The sequence below is a fragment of the Piliocolobus tephrosceles genome, chromosome 17, assembly GCF_002776525.5.
Source record: "Piliocolobus tephrosceles isolate RC106 chromosome 17, ASM277652v3, whole genome shotgun sequence".
NCBI classification, from domain to species: Eukaryota; Metazoa; Chordata; class Mammalia; order Primates; family Cercopithecidae; genus Piliocolobus; species Piliocolobus tephrosceles.
The window spans coordinates 11,739,210-11,760,291 of NC_045450.1; the positions used below are offsets into that span (position 1 = coordinate 11,739,210).

At 40.7% G+C, this 21,082-nt stretch overlaps 1 protein-coding gene across 3 annotated transcripts in view; it reads right to left on the bottom strand.

Annotated features, from left to right (window-relative positions):
- Positions 1-30: 30 nt before the first annotated feature.
- Positions 31-21,082, bottom strand: part of ZC3H7A (zinc finger CCCH-type containing 7A) — a 42,635-nt gene continuing 21,583 nt past the window's right edge. Inside the window, exons 5-20 of one of the 3 annotated variants that reach the window (XM_023231089.2) lie at positions 19,916-20,074; positions 19,615-19,695; positions 19,483-19,521; positions 18,129-18,162; positions 17,384-17,667; positions 13,979-14,183; positions 12,215-12,279; positions 11,502-11,688; positions 10,562-10,723; positions 8,642-8,838; positions 8,206-8,306; positions 6,751-6,932; positions 5,939-6,015; positions 5,172-5,305; positions 4,730-4,773; positions 31-1,814 (exon numbers count right to left, since the gene is read on the bottom strand). In XM_023231089.2, the coding sequence (XP_023086857.1) occupies positions 1,750-1,814; positions 4,730-4,773; positions 5,172-5,305; positions 5,939-6,015; positions 6,751-6,932; positions 8,206-8,306; positions 8,642-8,838; positions 10,562-10,723; positions 11,502-11,688; positions 12,215-12,279; positions 13,979-14,183; positions 17,384-17,667; positions 18,129-18,162; positions 19,483-19,521; positions 19,615-19,695; positions 19,916-20,074 (2,016 nt within the window). In that variant the 3' untranslated portion in view covers positions 31-1,749. Of the gene's footprint in view, positions 1,815-4,667; positions 4,774-5,171; positions 5,306-5,938; positions 6,016-6,750; positions 6,933-8,205; positions 8,307-8,641; positions 8,839-10,561; positions 10,724-11,501; positions 11,689-12,214; positions 12,280-13,978; positions 14,184-17,383; positions 17,668-18,128; positions 18,163-19,482; positions 19,522-19,614; positions 19,696-19,915; positions 20,075-21,082 lie in introns of all 3 variants that reach the window. The other 2 variants (XM_023231088.2, XM_023231090.2) reach the window with 2 other exon arrangements.

The following is a 21,082-nucleotide window of genomic DNA, read 5'->3' on the forward strand; positions in this document are numbered from 1 at the left end:
CAACTAAACACCATTTAAATACACACAACTGTGCGCACGTTTTGTATCAGTCAGCATACATTTCAAAAGAAACTCGAGGGGGCTGAAGGAGACTATTATATTAGACGTGGAGAGATCACCCAGTTCAAGCAGCAGGTAAACTCTCATGCATAAGAACTACTTTCAGGACTCTTAGATGGCAAATATTAGTTCTCAAGATTAATTAACCCCTCCTTGCATTTGCACGACACTTTGGGGATGTTTAAAACTCAGAAACCATTATAAATGGCATTGTCACAAAAGCCTCACCACTGCCTGTCGCCCTGCATTCCACACTTAGTGTCAGAGCTAGAACCACACAAGGCTACTTACGTGGCTTGGGGGACTTGGAGCTGATACACTCCTCACTGCTTACTGAGAAAGATGAGAAACATACTACTACTGGACCAAGATTCTGACCCTGATGGGAGTCCATCAGTCAAGCCACAGTCCCAGAGGGTGGACATGCTGGGCTGTAACTGACAAGACAACCATGACCAAGTCCTGGACAGCGGCTGCCAGATGCTTCCTATGGTAAGAACAGGTGTATTCTGCATTATTGCCAAGTGCTAAAGCCGAGGTTTCTCAACTTCCATGCGGTTGACATTCTGGCTAGAGAATTCTTTGCTGGGGGCATGCCCTGTGCGTTACAGGATGGTGAGCAGCATCCCTGGCCTCTACCCACTAGATGCCTAAGCAACTTCTGCCAGTCATTGACAATGAAAATGTCTCCAGACGTTGCCAAATGTCCCCAAGGAAGGGGAGTGGCAAAATTTGTTCCCAGTTGAGAACCACTGTGCTAAAAATTCTGGTGATGAGGATCTGGTCAAAACTTGGCTTTGTTGTCTGCCTAATGGTTTCTAACAATGTATCATCAGGCAAAGATTAGAGATAAACTAAAAATTCTTCTTCCTTAAGACCAGTGGTGGCAGGGGTCACTGCAAAAGCCTGGTATGCAAGGGCATCTTCAGTGAGGCCAGACTGCATGGCCTCACTCCTAGCAAGACAGCTAGAGGGAATCCCCTCCACATACCACTGACAATCTATGTGGTTGAAACATGGCAGGGCAAAGTCAAATCTGCTTGGTTCTTATAATCCAGAGACTACAGTCAGTATACCCTTCATCAGTTTACTTAAGATTAAAGAATAATGACCCTTGTAGTAAAACATTTTATGGTCAAAAGTGAAAGGCTGTCTGCGGCTCGTCTCAAAGGCTCCCACAATAAACCTGAAATTTGACCAAAATAAACATTCTTCCCTTGGACCTCTGATTCTGAGCCTGTTTGATTACTAATGCCTCCCTGAAGAAACCCCCAATTCTAACCTGGTTAATTCAGAGGGCAAACGATTTCCAATATGAGCAGATGATCTGATTGAAACAGTCAAGGGAGTACTGAACTTCCCCAGGCCATTTTTTAGGAATACATCTATTACATGTAAGGATGCAGACCTATATATTTATATCCAAATCTGACCTAACCAAACACAGATCAGAGGCCAGATCCTACCCCACTGAGGCTGTGCCCACATTTTCCAGGCATCGCCACCAACAGAGCTACTGAAGAAATGGGGCAACCGTTTAGAATGCAAACTGCTTTCTGCGTTCACAGGAAGCTGGCATATTTATAGAGAGGAAAGGAACTTTCAGGCAAGCTAGCTCAAGGACACAGCTCAAAGATTAACTTACTCCCATTCTCCTTCATATAAGTCCAAACTTCTCTTTCCTCAGGACTATGAGCAAAGGAACAGTTTCCAACATATTGACATTTTTTCCCAGAAGCAATATGGTTGCACAGCTGTATAAAAAAACAGGAATATGATTAAGACAAAGTAGACATAGTAAAACTGCCTAATTTTTACATTTTAGCAAAAGAAGCATTATTATCCATGCTAATACTTAGTAATCAAGTTCTAAAGATTAATTTGATTCTATTCAAATTAACTATATGCCCTAAATATATGAGATGATATTAAGGTTTCTCTCTCAAAATTTTTCAAAAGAAAATGTCCAAAACAGAGTAAAGCATAGAACATTTTCTTAAAAGAAAATGTCTACAAACTCACTCACTCAGAACATTTAATCTCCACAACGAGCATCCCTGGCCCTCTCAGTCTGACAGCTCCTGTTTCCCCTGCCCAAGACTAATGATTCCTCCACATCAAGCACTTGAAAGCAGTAAAGAAACTGCAGGCTACTCCAAAGGATACTGAACAGTGCCAAAACATTTCAGAAATTTAACTTACTTATAACCAGTACTGGACGCTAACCTTGGCCATAATTCACGACATATGCATTAGCAGAAGACAGTTATCACACTAGCCATACCATGGAGTTACAGAGCTTTCAAATAATACCTCTTCAGGTTATTTGTATTTTTATTTAACAAAGTAAATACAGTGATACTGGTAGGAAAATAGAGTGATCGTGATGAGCAGAACGCAGACTTCCCTAAGAATAATGAACCAGGAACCAAGAAAACCTCCATCACTGAGAGCGCATTCTTGAATACCATCAACCTACTTGTCTGTATGAGGTATAAATCTTAGTACAACCAATTATTAGCTTATCTTAGTTTGTGCTTCAACAGGAGCTGGCCCTGTATTATTTAGCTTACGTGACATTAAATGCTTAGCATCTGTCACGTTTTTCAGAGTTTTGGCTAAAACTTGGTCACCCCCCTTAACACTGCACATTTCCTCCCTTGGACCAATGTCAGCGACCCCACCCTTCAAATCTTCTGCATAAAGTCAGTACTGGATAAAATAGTCATATACTTTCCCCCATCAAACCCCAGTAAGTACTTAGTTATATTACTAGGGAAACATTTACCATAGTCTTTCAAAGCTCAATGATAAGGAGCAGGAAGAAGATCAGGCAAAGGAGAAGGCCGGGCACCATTCCAGGTGTTTACATAACATCATTGCACATAATTATTCCCAATTACACATGAGCAAACTGAGGCTGAATAACTTGACTGGGGCCCTTCTGGCAGACTTTGAAGCCCATTGTCTTTAAGCCTCACCACACTATCTACACACATACACACATACAGTATAATTTCTTCTATAAGAAAAAAGGTCCCAGGCCAGGCATGGTGACTCATGCCTGTAATCCCAACACTTTGGGAGGCCGAGGCAGCTGGGTCACTTGAGGTCAGGAGTTCGAGAACAGCCTGGCCAACATGATGAAGCCTCATCTCTACTAAAAAAAAAATACAAAAATTAGCTAAGCGTGGTGGCACATGCCTGTAATCCCAGCTACTTGGGAGGCTGAGGCAGGAGAATGGCTTGAACCCAGGAGGCGGAGGTTGTGGTGAGTGGAAATCGCATCATTGCACTCCAGCCTGGGTGACAGAGCAAGAAAAAATGCAACCAAAAAAAAAGAAAGAAAGAAAAAGAAAAAAGGTCCCTTAGCAATACCTAGTATGGCAGGGGGAGAAAAAGAGGAAATAAGCTACTGTAATGTTCCACAGTACTACACCATGTTCAAGATTAAAGAATAACCAATACTCTAAGCTGCTGCCTCAGGAACCAGGGTTGTTCTCAGTTGTACTCATTTTAACAAAGTACTTGATATACATATTATCTCCATCATCCTTTAAACCACAAGAAATCAGGGTTCCAAATAAACCTCTTTCCCCCTCCTACATAACCCATTGATAAAATCTGAGTCTAAAACCACTCTGGATAAAACACAAACCCACCAACCCCTCAAAAAGACTGGCTGTGTTACTTGTGTAAGTTTTACAGAACTGCAAGGTACTGTAGGTGGTGAAAAATGCATCTACCTCTTCTTCAACTCTTTCTTGCAGTTCAGAGAGAGGTCTCATTTACAAGAGGACTCTACAGTCCATCCGCCCTGCTTCTATGGGCAAAAGTTCCCTCCGTATTTCCTCCATCCGGGTAGACAGCTTACTACCTATGGATGCGCCAAGTGTCCCTGTTTGCTAACACACATGTGAAGTGCCTCTAGATGCTCTCCAGACCCTCTCTCTCGTGAAGAAGAAAGTCTAGGACAACTCAAGTGGTTTGCTCGGACAACCATCTTCAAGATCAGGTAAGGTGCTATAGTGTACCAAGATGAAATATGTGAATGAAATACTATCCTAACTTTAAGTTAGTCTAGTATTTTCTAGTTTTTGAAGAACATGTTCCTCTAAGATTGAACATTTTCCTTTGGGTTACTTTTAGAAAGTCCTATAAAGTGAGGTGTCTTGTAGCTACGTATCTCTTGCTGCAGTGAAAGAGACAAGGCATGATAAAAACAAACTCATCAACAGCATTCATAATACTGCAAACCTTGGGTCTGGTATCAAACCAAAGAAATCACAATTAAATAAAATTTGCTCTCATTCCCTCCCCAAAGTAATTCATCTAAAAAATAAGTTACATTGTCCCCATAACTCTTCCTCAGATCCACTATCTATTTACTTTTTCCAAATAACTAATAAAATTACAATCAGTATGAAAATTGCTATGGAACCATACATATACTAAAGAGGAAGGAAAACCAAAGAGGAACCATTTAAATAGCATTATTACTGATGAATACTATTTAAAGGGCTTGAGTTTCAATCTGAATTACTACTATTTTCTAATGATTTGAAATGCCTAATTTAAAAAAAGTGGCTTAAAAATTACGTATGTACATCAAACTGTAAAGGCATTTGTTTCTTTGTGGGGAGAGGACGGATGTTCATCCACTTCTTACGTTCAATAGACATCACTCTCATCGCACGCCGGTCTTTGGTCCACCTAAGAAAAATGGAGTTCAGAAAAAAACAAAGACACACAAGCAAAAGACATAACACAAAGGGAGAGGCACAAAGTTTGTACCTGAGGAACCAGAGAATTTTTTTCTCCATGCTTCTATAAATACCTTATGATTCTATATTTTCACTTCCTATTGTCATTTACAAACATTCCCTATGAACTCTAAACAAAGAATTGATAAAATACAGGAAAAAAACACTACTTTTGAATTCTTATCTACTAGGTCCTAAAAATCTCTTCCCTTGTGTTTGTAATTACCGTAAATTATCTATTTTTCTCTCCTCTCTTCAAAGCCTTAAACTTTTTTCTTATGTGTATGATTTTAAACCTATGAAACAGAAAATTACAAAATAGGAATTGTTTCCACACACAATACTTACGAATGCCTTGCTTTTGCACTACAATATTTTCTGTTTTTGTCTGGTTCAATGACTTGACCATTTCTCAGACACTGGGCGCACACAAACTTTATCTTCATATTAAGAAATCCAGGTATCATTTGATTACCAAGTACCTTAAACAATTAAAAGATTCGTTTTAATTTTTTTTTAACAGAAAACCAGTTTTCTGATGACAAAATACTAAATCAACATGCATTTTTTTTCACAACAATATACAATTTCCCATTTTTATCTGAGGTGATGACTTGACCATTATATCTGATAACTAAATCTAATTCTTCCCCCAAATGTAAGAGAATATCGTAAAAGTAGATTATAGATGCCAAACTTTAATTTATGAAACTCATCTTTGAAACTGATGACTAGAATTGTTGTATTTGGGTCAGGGGTGTTGAGGGGAGAGCAATGGAAAAGCGAGAGATGCCAGGTGGAAAGCTAAACTATAAAAATAATCTACCCCTGCCTTACTCCAAGAATCCATAAAGCCCAGAACTCCAGGTGTTTCGTCAATTAAACTAAATAAGAAAACAGTGTCCTCCACTCTTGGCAGGCATTGTGGGATGCATAATTGTTTTATGATAATCAACTAAAATGCAAATTGTTTTTTCTCATAAGAATGACTCACCTGAATGAACATTAAGAAAGTAACTGGACTGTAAGTGTTAACTGCATCCACCAACAACCAACATCTATTAGGCAATTCCAGAAAGGACACCAAATGCAGAAAGTACACAAGAGAAAAATACCTGTGCTCCAGGTACATTTGCTTCCAAATTCTGCCAATATCGTTTAGATTCTTGAGCAATAGCATCATGTGAGATACCTGGGGAATGTACAAGCCTTCCTTTAAATTATATCTATAAGAGCAACAGCCCACCAATCTGGGTGCAGTTAGACGTGGAGAACCTTCAGCTTCCAAACTATTCTCATACATCCTAATCCATCAGCAAGGATGAATACCACGTTACTCTTTTTGGAAATGGAATATACACAAATACAGCTCTTTGTGCCTCCTGAGGAATCTTTCCTCCCAACAACTGCATGTATCAACTCGTATCAGTAATTAATGACATGAGAACACACTCAAAATAGGCAACTCTAAAAATCAAAAGTTTAAAGCTCAGGACAAAATCAATAGTGTCGCCACATCTGGTTGATGGAGGATAGGTCTGCAAATTTCCAAATTCCTTTCTTTTCTTTTTTTTTTGGAGACAGTCTCACTTTATCACCCAGGCTGGGGTGTAGTGGCATGATCTTGGCCTACTGCAACCTCTGCCTCCCAGGTTCAAGCAGTTCTCATGCCTCAGCCTCCCAGGTAGCTGGGATTACAGGCGCCCGCCACCACGCCTGATTAATTTTTGTATTTTTTGTAGAGATGGGGATTTCACAGTACTGGTCAGGCTGGTCTTGAACTCCTGGCCTCAAGTGATCCAGCTGCCTCAGCCTCCCAAAGTAGTGGGATTATAGTCATGAGCCACCACGCCAGGCCCAAATTACTATTTTGTTAAACCCTGTCTGCTTTTGAGGAGACATACTTCTCAGTCACACACAAACCTACCTGTTTCATTTTGCATTATCCACACTTTCAGTTCCACAAGACTATGGGCATAAAAGCACTCATCTTCCCTTAAACAGCCATATCGAACCTCATGTCGACATAAATCAAGCTGACACTGACCATGAAAAGAACGTATTTTGGAGTATTTTACTGTTGTCTCTCGCAAAATGTGGACAAGGCACCTAAGATGAAAACAGTGACATTTTAATATTGTTCTGCCACAGATTTTTCAAATATATATATAAGTTCTACACTGACAATACATTAAAAAAAAATTTTTTTTTTTTTGAGGCAGAGTCTTCTCTGTCGCCCAGGCTGGAGTGCAGTGGCACGTACTACAGGCACCCGCCACCACGCCCGGCTAATTTTTTGTATTTTTAGTAGAGACGGGGTTTCACAGTGTTAGCTAGGATGGTCTCGATCTCCTTACCTTGTGATCTGCCCGCCTCGGCCTCCCAAGTGCTGGGATTACAGGCGTAAGCCACCGCACCTGGCCCCACATTTTAAATTTTTATCAGAAAAAAAAAAAAAAATCATGGAGGCTGGGCACAGTGGCTCACACCTGTAATCCCAGCACTTTGGGAGGCCAAGGTGGGTGGATCACCTGAGGTCAGGAGTTCGAAACCAGCCTGGCCAACATGTTGAAACCATTCACTACTAAAAATACAAAAAATTGGCCAGGCATGATAGCTCACTCCTGTAATCCCAGCACTTTGGGAGGCTAAAACAGGTGGATAACTTGAGGTCAGGAGTTCGAGACCAGCCCGGCCGACATGGTAAAACCCTGTCTCTACTAAAAATGCAAAAATTAGCCAGGTGTGGTGGCATGCACCTGTAATCCCAGCTACTGGAGAGGCTGAGGCAGAAGAATCGCTTGAACCCGGGAGGCGGAAGTTGCAGTGAGCTGAGATCGCGCCACTGCCCTCCAGCCTTGGAAACAGAACAAGACTTCATCTCAAAAAAAAAAATACAAAAACTTAGCCAGGCCTGGTGGTGGGTGTCTATAATCCCAGCCACTTGAGAGGCTGAGGCAAGAGAATCTCTTGAATCTGGGAGGCCGAACTTGCTGTGAGCCAAGATCATGCCACTGCACTTCAGCCTCGGTGACAGACCAAGACTCTCTCTCAAAAAAAACAAACAAAAAAACCAAATCACTATATGCAATTGTTGAATTAACTGGGGGGGTGCTTATATTTTAAGCCATAAAATACCTAAATCCATGTCATGAGAAACTATACATCAATAATGCTTTTCTGTTTTACATAATATATTTAGTTAACTATTCACTTCCCAGCCAAATCTACTAAAAGACATTTTAAAATTTCGTCATTGTTCTTCAGAGTAACAACAAATGATGAAAGAGCAATGCCTGGACAGACACTACTACTAGTTTTTATTTAGATCCAGAAAAAGAATCTATTTTGTCATTACAGAAATTAGAAACTATCAACATACTTATTGTCTTCAAACTCATGCTTTGTAACCGGGTGAGAACAAGCAGTAGAATTATCTTTATTTCTTTTACTTATCATTCTAGGCTTATGATCAAAACATTTCTGGAATAGAGAGAGAAAGATTATCAAAAAAAAATACAAAATATAAATTTTGTACCCAGAATATTGTCCTAGTTTCAATATCATTACAAAATTAATACTTAATATGAAGGTTTAATATTCTTTTTGGTAACAATAGTAGCTATCATTTACTGAATGAATGTTTTATCACATGGCAGGACCAGAGAAATATTTTATTCACACATGAGATATTATTTATCATATAAATAAGTGAATATTTATTCATTTACTGAGGGAATGTTTTATCACATGGCAGGACAATACCACTGGGCTTGCAAATTCAACTTTACAGTGAAAATAAGTTTTGGAGAACGTACCTCACAAAGGAATATAAATTCTCCAAGATGCTCCTGGAGAAGTTTGAACACAGTAAGGTTAATCTTTCCATTGCCGCCAAAGAAAGCCTCGCGGCTGAATGCCCCTTTCCGCTCCAGTGTCCACACATCTATCTCCTCTTGGCAATAAGCAAACGTGCAGTGGCCTGAATATCTACATTCCTCCTCAGCAGCAACATCTAGAAAAACAGGGAATGGAAAGACAATGAAAACACGGCAATTGGCCTATACTCCCAGCTACTTGGGAGGCTGAGGTGGAAGGATCCCTTGAGCCCAGGAGTTCGAGGCTGCGGTAAGCAATGATCTTGCCACTGCACTCCAGCCTGGGCAACAGAGCAAGTCCCAGTGTCAAAACAAACAAACAAAAAATTATGTTAATTGTTTCCTTAAAGCCAATGAATATAAGTAACATTTAGGGCATCATTCGAACTTGTATAACAATTCATAGACAGTCTCAAACAATGATATGCGTATTATTATCAGGGGATGGATATCAACTCTAAAAAAGAGAAGTACCACAAGTCTTAATTATTTTTATTACAGACTGTGAGAAGAGCCTTGATATTCTCATGGAATACACCTCAGTTAAAAAAAAATCATTTAGGGACATTCTAAGCTCACTCACACAAACTTGTTTGACAATCATGAAAATACCAAGTTCTCTCAAAAGCATCTTAAACACTTTTCAAAGCCTTAGCTCAGTGTTTCATTCTGTTTAGAGAGAACTTAAGGTTTGAGACAGTCTTCTGTTTAAAACCTGGTCATAGGCCAGGTATAGTGGCTCACACCTGTAATCCCAACATTTTGGGAGGCCGAGGCAGGCAGATCATTTGAGGCCAGGACTTCAAAACGAGCCTAACCAACATGATGAAACCCATCTCTACTAAAAAACACAAAAATTAGTGGGGCTGGGTGGTACACGCCTGTAATTCCAGCTATTCGGTAGCTGAGTCATGAGAAAATTGCTTGAACCTGGGAAGCAGAGGTTGCAGGGAGCCGATATTGCGCTTGTGCACACCAGCCTGGGAGACAGCAAGACTCTGTCACAAAAAATTAAGAAATAAATAAATAAAATAAAACCCTGGCCAGTACAGTGGCTGACGCCTGTAATCCTAACACTCTGGGAAGCCCAGGTGGGCAGATAACTTGAGGCCAGGAATTTGAAACCAGACTAGGCAACATAGCGAAACCCTGTCTCTACTAAAAATACAAAAATTAGCCAGGTGTATCAGCGGATGCCTGTAATCCCAGCTACTCGGGAGGCTGAGGCAGGAGAACTGCTTGAACGCAGAAGGCAGAGGTTGCAGTGAGTCGATATCGCGCCACTGCACTCCAGCCTGGATGACAGAGTAAGACTGCCTCAAAAAAGAAAAAGTTAAAAACAACAGTAAAAAATAATATAAAACATATTAACATCTCAATCCAAGAAACTTGCTATTAGCGCTAAACATTTTTTATAACAGTCAATACCATTATAATAACATAATGGAATAAATTATATATTAATAGATGTTATAATAAATGTAGCAAGCACAGTCCTATACCACATACTGACATTTCAGTCAACTACAGACTGTATATATAATGGTGGTCCCATAAGATTAATACTGCGTTTTTTCTGTACCTTTTCTATGTTTAGATACACAGATACTGTTGCGTTACAGTAGCCTCGGTATTCAGTACAGTAACATGCTGTACAAGTCTGTAGTTTAGGAGCCATTGACTATGTCATGGATAGGCTAGGTGCGTTGTTGGCTACACCTGTTGGCTACACCGTTGAGGTTTGTGTAAGTAAACCTTACACAAATACATTTCTCAGAATGTATCCCTGTCATTAAGCTAAGCATGACTGTAATTCATCACTTATGTAATATATACTAATTAAGTAATTACAGTATATACCTTTACATATATAATATGGTCCTTCATAATTTGTTTTTGTTGGTCTTGGACGTATTTTTTTCCATGATTTATCTTCAACATTCTTTATCCTACCGATTAAAATATCTTTCTTACACTTATGATCTATATTAGCATGGTAAGTGAAATCCATTAACTTAGGGCCTGAAAAAGATGTAAAGAGGATTGTTCATATGCACAAAAAATATCATTTCATTTTACAAGTAAATTTACAAGCAGACATAAACAGATGAACATCAATTATTAAATTCCCACAGAAATCCCACTTCCACAACCCTAAAATGTAAGTAGGCTACTAAGGTAGATTTTTGCCTTTTATATTTTATCAGACAACACAATGTTCTATTCAACTCCACTCCTGCCAAAAAAAAATACCCTTACTTAACCTTAGGGAAATAATCTGGAGAGGAATTTTGACGGCTTATAAAAGTAAAGAACACTGTTAAACTAAGAAAGAAAATGAAGTTGACTCCAGATCAGAATAAACTGTGTTTACGTCACTTGATTTAAGGTAAAGATATGAAACAATCTATCAAAGTATTTAATTTTCATATACACTGTATTGTATACTGGTCTTATAATGCTGTTTTCTAGTCCTTGCTCTATTTGAAAATAATCAACTTCTTAAGCATATACTGAGAACATGAGTTTCATTAACATTTTAATAAGCTTCCAAAAATAGGTAAATATTCTATTCTACATGATTCTATAAATAAAATCACATCAAGTAAAAGCAGAGATTTATCCTATTACCCTCCAAAGGCACTCAGTCAGTAACTGCTACTTGTTTAGGAAGAATTCAAAATGGGGATTGAAGAACCATAATAACTGACGTTGTTCACATGTATTTACAAATTCCTAACAACTTTCAAGGTTACAAACAAGTAGTTTAATACTCTCTGCGTGTTTGTTTGGTTCTGACCTGATTTTACAAAACAGATCTGGCAAGCTTGTCTCAATTCATGGGTTCCTTCAAGGGGATGTCTTGGAGTCACTGATGAAGATGGTTTGGTAACTGCACTTCCAAAAAAGTTTCCGAAGTCATTTCTAGGCTGACTTGAAATTCCCAGGAAATTCTCCGAGGCAAACAAACTACCTGGTCCATTCATCTGCAAGAAAAATAAGAAGGAAAAAAAAAAAAAACAGCCAACAAATATTGCATTATCACTGAAGAAAGGAACTGAATGCATCTGAAAAATAAGATAATCTTCATAAACTGAGGTCAGTACTACTCCATCCTTAATGCTCTTCTATCTTAAAAACTGTCTCTTTCTACATTTTTCTCTCTTTTGGTTTCTAGGCACCCCCCCACTTTTTTGATCCTCCATATTATAATAAGTTCTACGGCAAAAGTACACACGCTTTACATGCCCTGATCTTATATTTCCTCGATTTGTTTATGCTGTACTAAAGCCTCTTACACTGTCTGAAATACTGATTAATTTGCTATGACAGATCAAGTCTTAAACATAGAGCCATTATTACTAGATGTTCCAGAAGTCTTACTTTAACACAGTTTCCTACAGCACACACAAAATTTAAGGGAGACTGTCATGTTCATCCAAATAACTCAGTTACTTAAGTAACTATTTTCAATTCAAGCGATGTATTTACAAAAGAGGAAGTGGCACTTACAAGTAAAAGGGAAGAATTACTGTTGTTAAGCGGTGTTCCCTCTCTAGAAGTTGAGGTGGACAGATCTAAAATAATAAAAAAACTTCAACAGACCTTTTCATTCTGATCATGTAATAAGAACATCAGGGCTTAGTAGCTTACTGGCTATGGCCTCCCACGCTATTCTCCCATCCCAATTTCTAGAAATTTTCTTGCTCAGTGTTGACACCCAAAGAGGGCTCTAGAGTCTTTGCTTTCCTCTAGAAACCAAGGGCATAGTCAAACAAATTTAAATAAAAACCTATTTTCAGAGAAATAAGCTAAGGCAGGGCCCACCAACTACAACTACTAAAAACACCAAGAAAATTCTTTATATTCAAAAATGGGAAACTTTTGAAAATATGGGGCCGGGTGCAGTGGCTCACATCTGGCAATCCCAGCACTTTAGGAGGCCGAAGTGGGCAGATCACAGGAGGTCAGGAGTTTGAGACCAGCCTGGCCAACATGGTGAAACCCCTTCTCTACTGAAAACACACAAAAAAATTGCCAGGTGTGATGGCAGGCACCTGTAATCCCAGCTACTCAGGAGGCTGAGGCAGGAGAATCGCTTGAACCCAAGAGGCAGAGGTTGCAGTGAGCCAAGATCTCACCACTGCACTCCAGCCTGGGCAACAGAGTGAGACTGTCTCAAAAAAAATGAAGCAGGAACTGACCATAACATTAAAAAAAAAAAATCAGTGAAGTTTTCAATTACTTTCTCTTGTTTTTTTTTTTTTTTTTTTTCGAGACAGGGTCACATTCTGTCACCCATGCTGGAGTGCAGGGCTGTGATCTTGGCTCACTGCAGCCTCAACCTCCTGGGCTCGAGGAATCCTCCCACCTCTACCTCCCGAGTAACTGGGATCACCGGCACATACCACACCCAGCTAATTTGTATATTTTTTGTAGAGACAGGGTTTCACCATGTTGCCCAGACTGGTCTCAAACTCCTCAGGCTGGTCTCAAACCCCTGAGCTCAAGTGATCCTCCTGCCTCGGCCTCCCAAAGTGCTGGGATTACAGGTGTGAGCCACTGTGTCCGGCCTGCTTTCTTTTTCTTAGTCTAGCACTCAATTATTTTCTCTCTGCCCTTCTGTCTCCCATATACTTTAATTTCTTCCATTGTAAATCTTTAAGTCAAGTATGTAAGATTTTTGCCCTTTTAGCCATGTAACAATGCCTTCAAAAAAATATTTTTCTAGTGATTGTTTGAAGTATATATGTTAAACCTAGGATGACAGAAACAGGAATCAGATCCCAAACTCAGCAATCTCCTGGAAAGTTAAAGCAGCAGCCACGGTTTGCTGAGCTCCACAGATGAAACCTAAAATAGACACATCTAACTGCTGTCATTCTAAATACTGATCTTAAATTAGTGTTTCTCTAGATCAGAATTTAATGGCATAGCCTGTCTCTAAGACCCTTTAAGATGTGATACACCTTTATGGGAGAATACACTAATAGTCATTTCACCCCCAAAACAATACACTCCCAGCTTAACAAACTATCCTACAGAAACACCAGTGCCACACACATTTCTCTTCTCATGCCTTTGCTCCTGGGTCTCCAGAATGGCACAGCTAAGTCAAGGTAAATTCAAAACTGAAGGCTTAGTCTTTCTATTTTTAGCTACAATGAAAATAATTCACGTGTCTGCTACCTAGAGTCAGTTAAATAATGGCCAAACAAACATTTTCATTTTGAGAAAATTAACTGCAATTGTTTATAATTTACATTTGGTTCTTACCTCGTTTGGATTCACTCATTGAAAATGAATTTAAAGAAGAACAAAAATCTTCTAAGGATGAAGTCAAAGGTGGATAAAATTCTGAGAAGGAGGGTGGAGGAGCATACCTCGCACCAATGGGTAAGGTTCCTAACAGAGATGCCGAAAAGGGCATGCTAGGAGAGACACTGGCAGTCTGAAGGGGTCCTCTGACTAAAGCTGACGGCTGTGGAAGAAAAAAAGATGTGATTAAAATTCATGAAGCTGTCATGGGTTTGGCTGAACTACTTTCAACACTAGCAAATAAAAACATTATTACACTGGGAGATCATGTTTCGGCCAGGCACGGTGGCCTGTAATCCTAACACTTTGGGAGGCCAAGGCAGGCGGATTGCGTGAGCTCAGGAGTTCGAGACCAGCCTGGGCAACACGGTGAAACCCCATCTCTACTAAAATACAAAAAGCTGGCTGTGCATGGCAGCGTGTGCCTGTGGTCCCAGCTACTTGGGAGGCTGAGGCAGGAGAATTGTTTGAACCCAGGAGGTGGAGCTTGCAGTGAGCCAAGATCGCATAACTGCACCACAGCCTGGGCAACAGAGCAAGACTCCATCTCCAAGAAAAACAAAGTTTAAATCAGAATCAACATTCGTTTAAAACTATTTTAGCTACAGAACTTCTTTTCAAGAACAATTTTTAAAAATAATCAAGGTGGGACGTCTAACTTTTTTTTTTTTGAAACACAGGCTCACTCTGTCATCCAGGCTGGAGTACAGTGGCACAACCTTGACTCACTGCAATCTCCGCCTTCCCAGTTCAAGCGATTCTCCTGCCTCAGCCTCCTGTGTAGCTGGGATTACAGGCGTGTGCCACCATGCCCGGCTAATTTTTGTATTTTTAGTAGAGACGGGGTTTCGCCATGTTGGCCAGGCTGGTCTCGAACTCCTGACCTCAAGTGATTCACCCACCCTAGGACTCCCAAAGTGCTGGGATTACAGGCATGAGCCACTGCACCTGGCCAGATGTCTAACATTTTAATTCAAATGTTACATTCATGTTTCATCTGCAAAACTTCCCAATGCTTCCCTACCCTTACCTGACTATAGGGCTCATAAGAATTTGCATCATATGAGGCTAGGCATGATGGCTCACACCTGTAATCCCAGCACTTTGGGAGGCCGAGGTGGGTGGATCACGAGGTCAGGAGTTCAAGACCAACCTGGCCAAGATGGTGAAGCCCTGTCTCTACTAAAAACACACAAAAAATTAGCCAGGCGTGGTAGCGGGCGCCTGTAATCTCAGCTGCTCGGGAGGCTGAGGCAGGTAATTGCTTGAACCTGGGAGGTGGAGGTTGCAGTAAGCCAAGATCGCACCACTGCACTCCAGCCTGAGCGACAGAGTGAGACTCCATCTCAAAAAAAAAAAAATTGCATCATTAAAGAAGAATTGTGGGATGTATGTGGTGCAGCAGGAGGACAGGTGATCCAGAGACGGGAGCTGGATAAGCCCATGAAGACTGGGACAACCTCTCTGGAGGTGTGAACTTACAACTGGACAAGAACATACAACTCTAACTTCCCCAGGCCCCATCAAAGCTGCAACTCACTGACAGCTTCCACGCACCTTATGTTATGGTATCATATGCTATCTATGTGGTTCTTAAAACAGCTCTCTCAGATACATCCTACTGTGATAACCTTCATACAGATGAGGGAAATGATGTACTAATGGTGAAGTAACTTGCCCAGTATCGCAGAGCTGGTAAGAATCAAACCCAGCTCTGTCAACCTTTTGCACACTGACACCAACTATTTCACCAGCCCTGGAAACCAGCTTCGAATTTCTCCCTCTCAACACTATCATCCTACCACTGCTGCGACTAATTTATTATACTTTATAGAAGGGGTCAGAAAAGTCTCTTTTTTTTTTGAGACAGAGTCTTGCTCTGTCACCCAGGGTGGAGTGCAGTGGTGCGATCTTGGCTCACTGCAACCTCCGCCTCCCGGGCTCAAGTGATTCTCTTGCCTCAACCACCCAAGTAGCTGGGATTACAGATGTGCACCACCATGCCCAGCTAATTTCTGTAATTTTTGGTAGAGGTAGAGTTTTGCCATGTTGGCCAGGCTGGTCTCAAACTCCTGGTGATCTGCCCGCCTCAGCCTCCCAAAGTGCTGTGATTACAGGCGTGCACCACTGCACCCAGCAAAAAAGTCTTTCTATACAGGGATTGATACTAAGTATTTTAGGCTCTGTAGACCACTTCAACTATGCTGTTGCAGTGCAAAAGCAGCCACAGACAGCACATAAAATGAGTAGTCACTGATGTGTTACAGTAAAACTTTACTTATGGACCCTGAAATTGGAATGTCATGTAATTTTATTGATTGACTGAGACAGGGTCTCACTGTGTTGCCCAGGTTAGAGTGCATGGCACAATCAGTGCTCACTGCAGCCTCAACCTCCTGGGCGCAAGTGATCCTCTCCTCTCAGCCTTCCAAGCAGTGGGACCACAGGCACGCACCACCATGCCAGGCTGTTTTAAATTTTTTGTAGAGACATGGCCTTGCTATGGTTACCCAGGCTAGTTTCAAATAATTTCCACATGCCACAAAATATTATTCTCTTTTTGTTCTTCTCTCAACCATTTAAGAATTGTAAAAAATATTCTTAGTTTGCAAGCCACACAAAAACAGGTAATAGGCCAGAATGAGCCTGTGGGCTATAGTTGGCTGAACGCTGCTTTAAAATATGTGGTTGCTAGAGTATTATCTTTAAGAACAAGAAGTCCTGAGGCCAGGCGCGGTGGCTCACACCTGTAATCCCAGCACTTTGGGAGCCCAAGGCCGGTGGATCACGAGGTCAGGATATCAAGACCATTCTGGCTAACATGATGAAACCCCATCTCTACTAAAAATACAAAAAAATTAGCCGGGCGTGATGGTGGGTGCCTGTAGTCCCAGCTACTCAGGAAGCTGAGGCAGGAGAATGGTGTGAACCCAGGAGGAGGAGCTTGCAGTGAGGCGAGATCGCACCACTGCACTCCAGCCTGGGCAACAGAGTGAGACTCCGTCTCAAAAAAATAAATAAATAAATAAAAAGAATAAGAAGTCCTTAATCTATATAATTCATTTTTTCTTAAATACTAAATGCCTATTTTTTATCAGAATGTTTTATTTGCCCTTTCTATAATATGTAATCCCAATATGAATTGGAAAAAAATTGGCTAATTACTAGATAGCATTGTTTCTTTTATTTCAAAATGATCAAATTAACCAGTTCCATTAGACAAGAATAAAAGTAACTTTCAAGGTTAAAACAAACCCCAAATTCAGCCTATATGCAATACTGAAAAAGTCTATTAAGTTATATTACAATTTAAAAAAAGTTAACCCTGTCTTCAGAAGAAACTTGAGTAACACTGAAACTTACCATAACAGTTTCATTAGTTTCAGGTGCAGAATCAAGGAGGTCATCTAGTTCATCTCCAAGGACCATATCTCCATCATCTAGAAAAGCTTCCGGCATAGTGAAGGGCATCTTTCCTCCATTTGCCAGCACTGCAGATGGCAGAGTGCTCTCTTCCACTTGCAGTGGCAGAACAGAAGTTAAGGGCATAACAGGAACTGAGGCCAGCTCACTTCCAACTTCATGAGAAAAACTGGGTGCGGGTAAAGAGACAACAGGAACTGCTTCTTGCCTTGGAGTTAATAAATCTAACACAGATGGAAATGTACTCAGTCACTTTCACTGTACTTACATAATAATAGCCTTAATCCCCAATAATAGAGATATGAAGATGAAAATATGAAGGCAATTATAAAAATAATAAAATTGACAGTATACTAAAGCAATTCCAAATAGATACAGTCACTTGTGAAAACTTATCCTTCTTTCACAAAATGCCTGTACCTCTTTTTGGGCACAGCTGTCTGACAGCGGCAAGGCCACCAGGGGTGTCAGTGATTGCTTACTAACATCCAGCGCTTATCATTCACTCACTGGCACATCCAAAGGCATAAAGGGAGCGTTGGAAATCATTCTCACTTTAATATTAATACATTAATATGAATACAACCACACAGCAATATTATTTGACAACAACACATCACACACAAAGACATCAGGTACAAAGCTAGCACTCTTCAAACTGTTAAGATGATATGTGAAAACATACCTGGCTCAATATCTTCCACAGAATGGTTCAAAGCCTAGAAATTAAACGAAACTATAGGTCATAATATTTTCAGGACTCTAAGGCATAAAACAATTGGTAAAACTCACCCTAAGCCAGGCACAGTGGCTCACGCCTGGAATCCCAGCACCTGGGGAGGCCCACACAGGCAGATCACGAGGTCAGGAGTTTGAGACCAGCCTGGCCAACATGGTGAAACCCCGTCTCTACTAAAATTACAAAAATTAGCCAGGCGTGGTAGCGGGTGTCTGTAATCCCAGATACTCAGGAGGCTGAGGCAGGAGAACTGCTTGAACCCGGAGTTAGAGGCTGCAGTGAGCCGAGATAGCGCCACTGCACTCCAGCCTAGGTGACAGAGCAAGACTCTGTCTCGGGAAAAAAAAAAAGAAAAAGAAAAAGAAAAAGAAAAAAACTCACCCAGGTTTCCACAGAAATTCAACTCCCAATTAAGATCCAAGAAATGAATGGAACACACAAACCTGTATACACGTGGTGTTAGGTGAGGTGCTGGTCTAGCAGTGCTGCCACTTATTTCTTGTGGACCAGCATTTCTCAAAGGCTATTCAGCAGAATACCAGGGACTAATTTGGCCACCATTCACTGCCCAACTCACAATAGCCATTAGCATCCTAATAGCCCCATAGAAGACTTACTTTAAAATTAAAAACAAAAGAGAAACAAAACCAAAAACCCACAAAAACCTTTGTTAATTTTATCACAAATGACGCCCAAAACTAGTATTTGGCCCTGAACGACTCTTATCGCACTGAAACCTAACATCTATTAACATCCTATAAAATGCCCCACTGGAGCATTCAGGAAATGCTGGTTACAGCTAAAATATATTACTCGAGTTGGAGATGTTCTTTTGTAAAGTGACTGCAAGCGGCCAGAAGAGGTGGCTCACGCCTGTAATCTCAGCATCTTGGGAGGCCAAGGCAGGAGGAATACTTGAGCTCAGGAGTTTGGGGCCAGCCTGGGCAACATGGTTAAAACCCCATCGCTACAAAAAATACAAAAATTTGCCAGGCATGATGGTATGCGCCTGTGGTCCCAGCTACTCGGGAGGCTGAGGTGGGAGGATCACTTGAGCCCAAGGAGGTGGATGTTGCAGTAAGCCAAGATCAGGACACTGCACTCCAGCCTAGGCAACAGAGCAAGACTCTGTCTCAAAAAAATAAAGAAAGAAAGTGACAGGATGCTATGGCCAATTACGTGTTCGAAGAATTAAAAAGGTTCCCAAAATAAACACACGCCAAAAATACTAAAAGCAGAACTGCTCCCATCCTTCCCTTTAAAAAACAAATTGTAATTTTGACAGAAAAAATAACTTTACCTTGGTAGCCCCATCCCCAGGAACTGATTTTAATGAGAGCTGAAATAAAATAAAGACACTAATTTAAAAACAGAACTGACTCCAAGTTATAAAACAAAATGAAAACATCTTATGGAGAGAACTCCAGCTTACCTCAGCTCTGACATATGCTTTTCTTATTTTAAATCCCAATTTCTGAGCTAGTTCTTGAGTTAGTTTTATTACATGCTCATCCTGAAAAAAATAAGTATATATAATTCACAAAGGGTTATATTTCCTAACTGTCAAGAAGAATAGACAAAACAGTGAAGTTTCCCATCAAGGCACCTGCTTCATTAGCAATTATACCCAACTGAAGCAGGCTGATGGATGCCTGGAAAATGTAACTCTTTAAATGCCATTTATTATGATGTAAATGGTTATGATGTAAACAAAAAAACTATAAATTCCATACCTGAGGCACTGCTAAGGAGCACTTTGCTACAGCATCATAAGCCTTTTTATATCTTCCTAAATCACTTAAAGCCTTAGATTTCCGATACAGAGCTTTGCAGTTACTGGCATTAAAACTGAGGACTATATTGCAGTCCTCCAAAACTTTATCATGGAAACCCTGGTGTGTAAGACCAAAGAATAAAGTCAGCAATCAAACAATTAATTTCTTGCACTGAAGACTTGCTGGAATGAAAACAAATTAATACCCCTTCCTATTACCCTCCCTCTAAACTCCAAGTTAGCAGTATTACTTTTTATTTATTTTTTTTTTGAGATGGAGTCTCGCTCTGTCGCCCAGGCTGGAATGCAGTGGCGGGATCTCAGCTCACTGCAAGCTCCGCCTTCCGGGTTTATGGCATTCTCCTGCCTCAGCCTCCTGAGTAGCTAGGACTACAGGCGCCCGCCACCTCGCCCAGCTAGTTTTTTGTATTTTTTAGTAGAGACGGGGTTTCACTGGGTTAGCCAGGATGGTCTCGATCTCCTGACCTTGTGATCCGCCCGTCTCGGCCTCCCAAAGTGCTGGGATTACAGGCTTGAGCCACCGCACCCGGCCTACTTTTATTTTTTAAAGTATTTGATGAAATTTCAAATACACAAAAGTAGAAAGAATATCATGAATACCCATGTACCCACCATTCAGGTCAGACAAATGCTAATATTTGGCCAGAAAGTCCCCAGATCTTCAAGAAATAAAGCTTTCCAGACCTAACTGATGTCCCCAGGTGTCCCTCTTCTATTCTCAACTCTGTAGTGACCATTTTCTGGAGCACATTAAGATGTCAAAGAGAAACGTAACTCCAAACCGCTAACTGATAAGGAACATATTACTAAAAACAAAATAAACAATGAATGCTCTTTAACAAAGAGCTAGGTGACAACATGATATCTGTCCTTTTTTTTTTGAGACGGAGTTTCGCTCTGTCGCCCAGGCTGGAGTTCAGTGGCGCTATCTCCACTCACTGCAAGCTCCGCCTCCCGGGTTGACGCCATTCTCCTGCCTCAGCCTCCCATGTAGCTGGGACTACAGGCGCCCACCACCGCACCCGGCTAGTTTTTGTTTTTGTTTTTTTTTTTAGTATAGACGGGGTTTCACCATGTTAGCCAGGATGGTCTCGATCTCCTGACC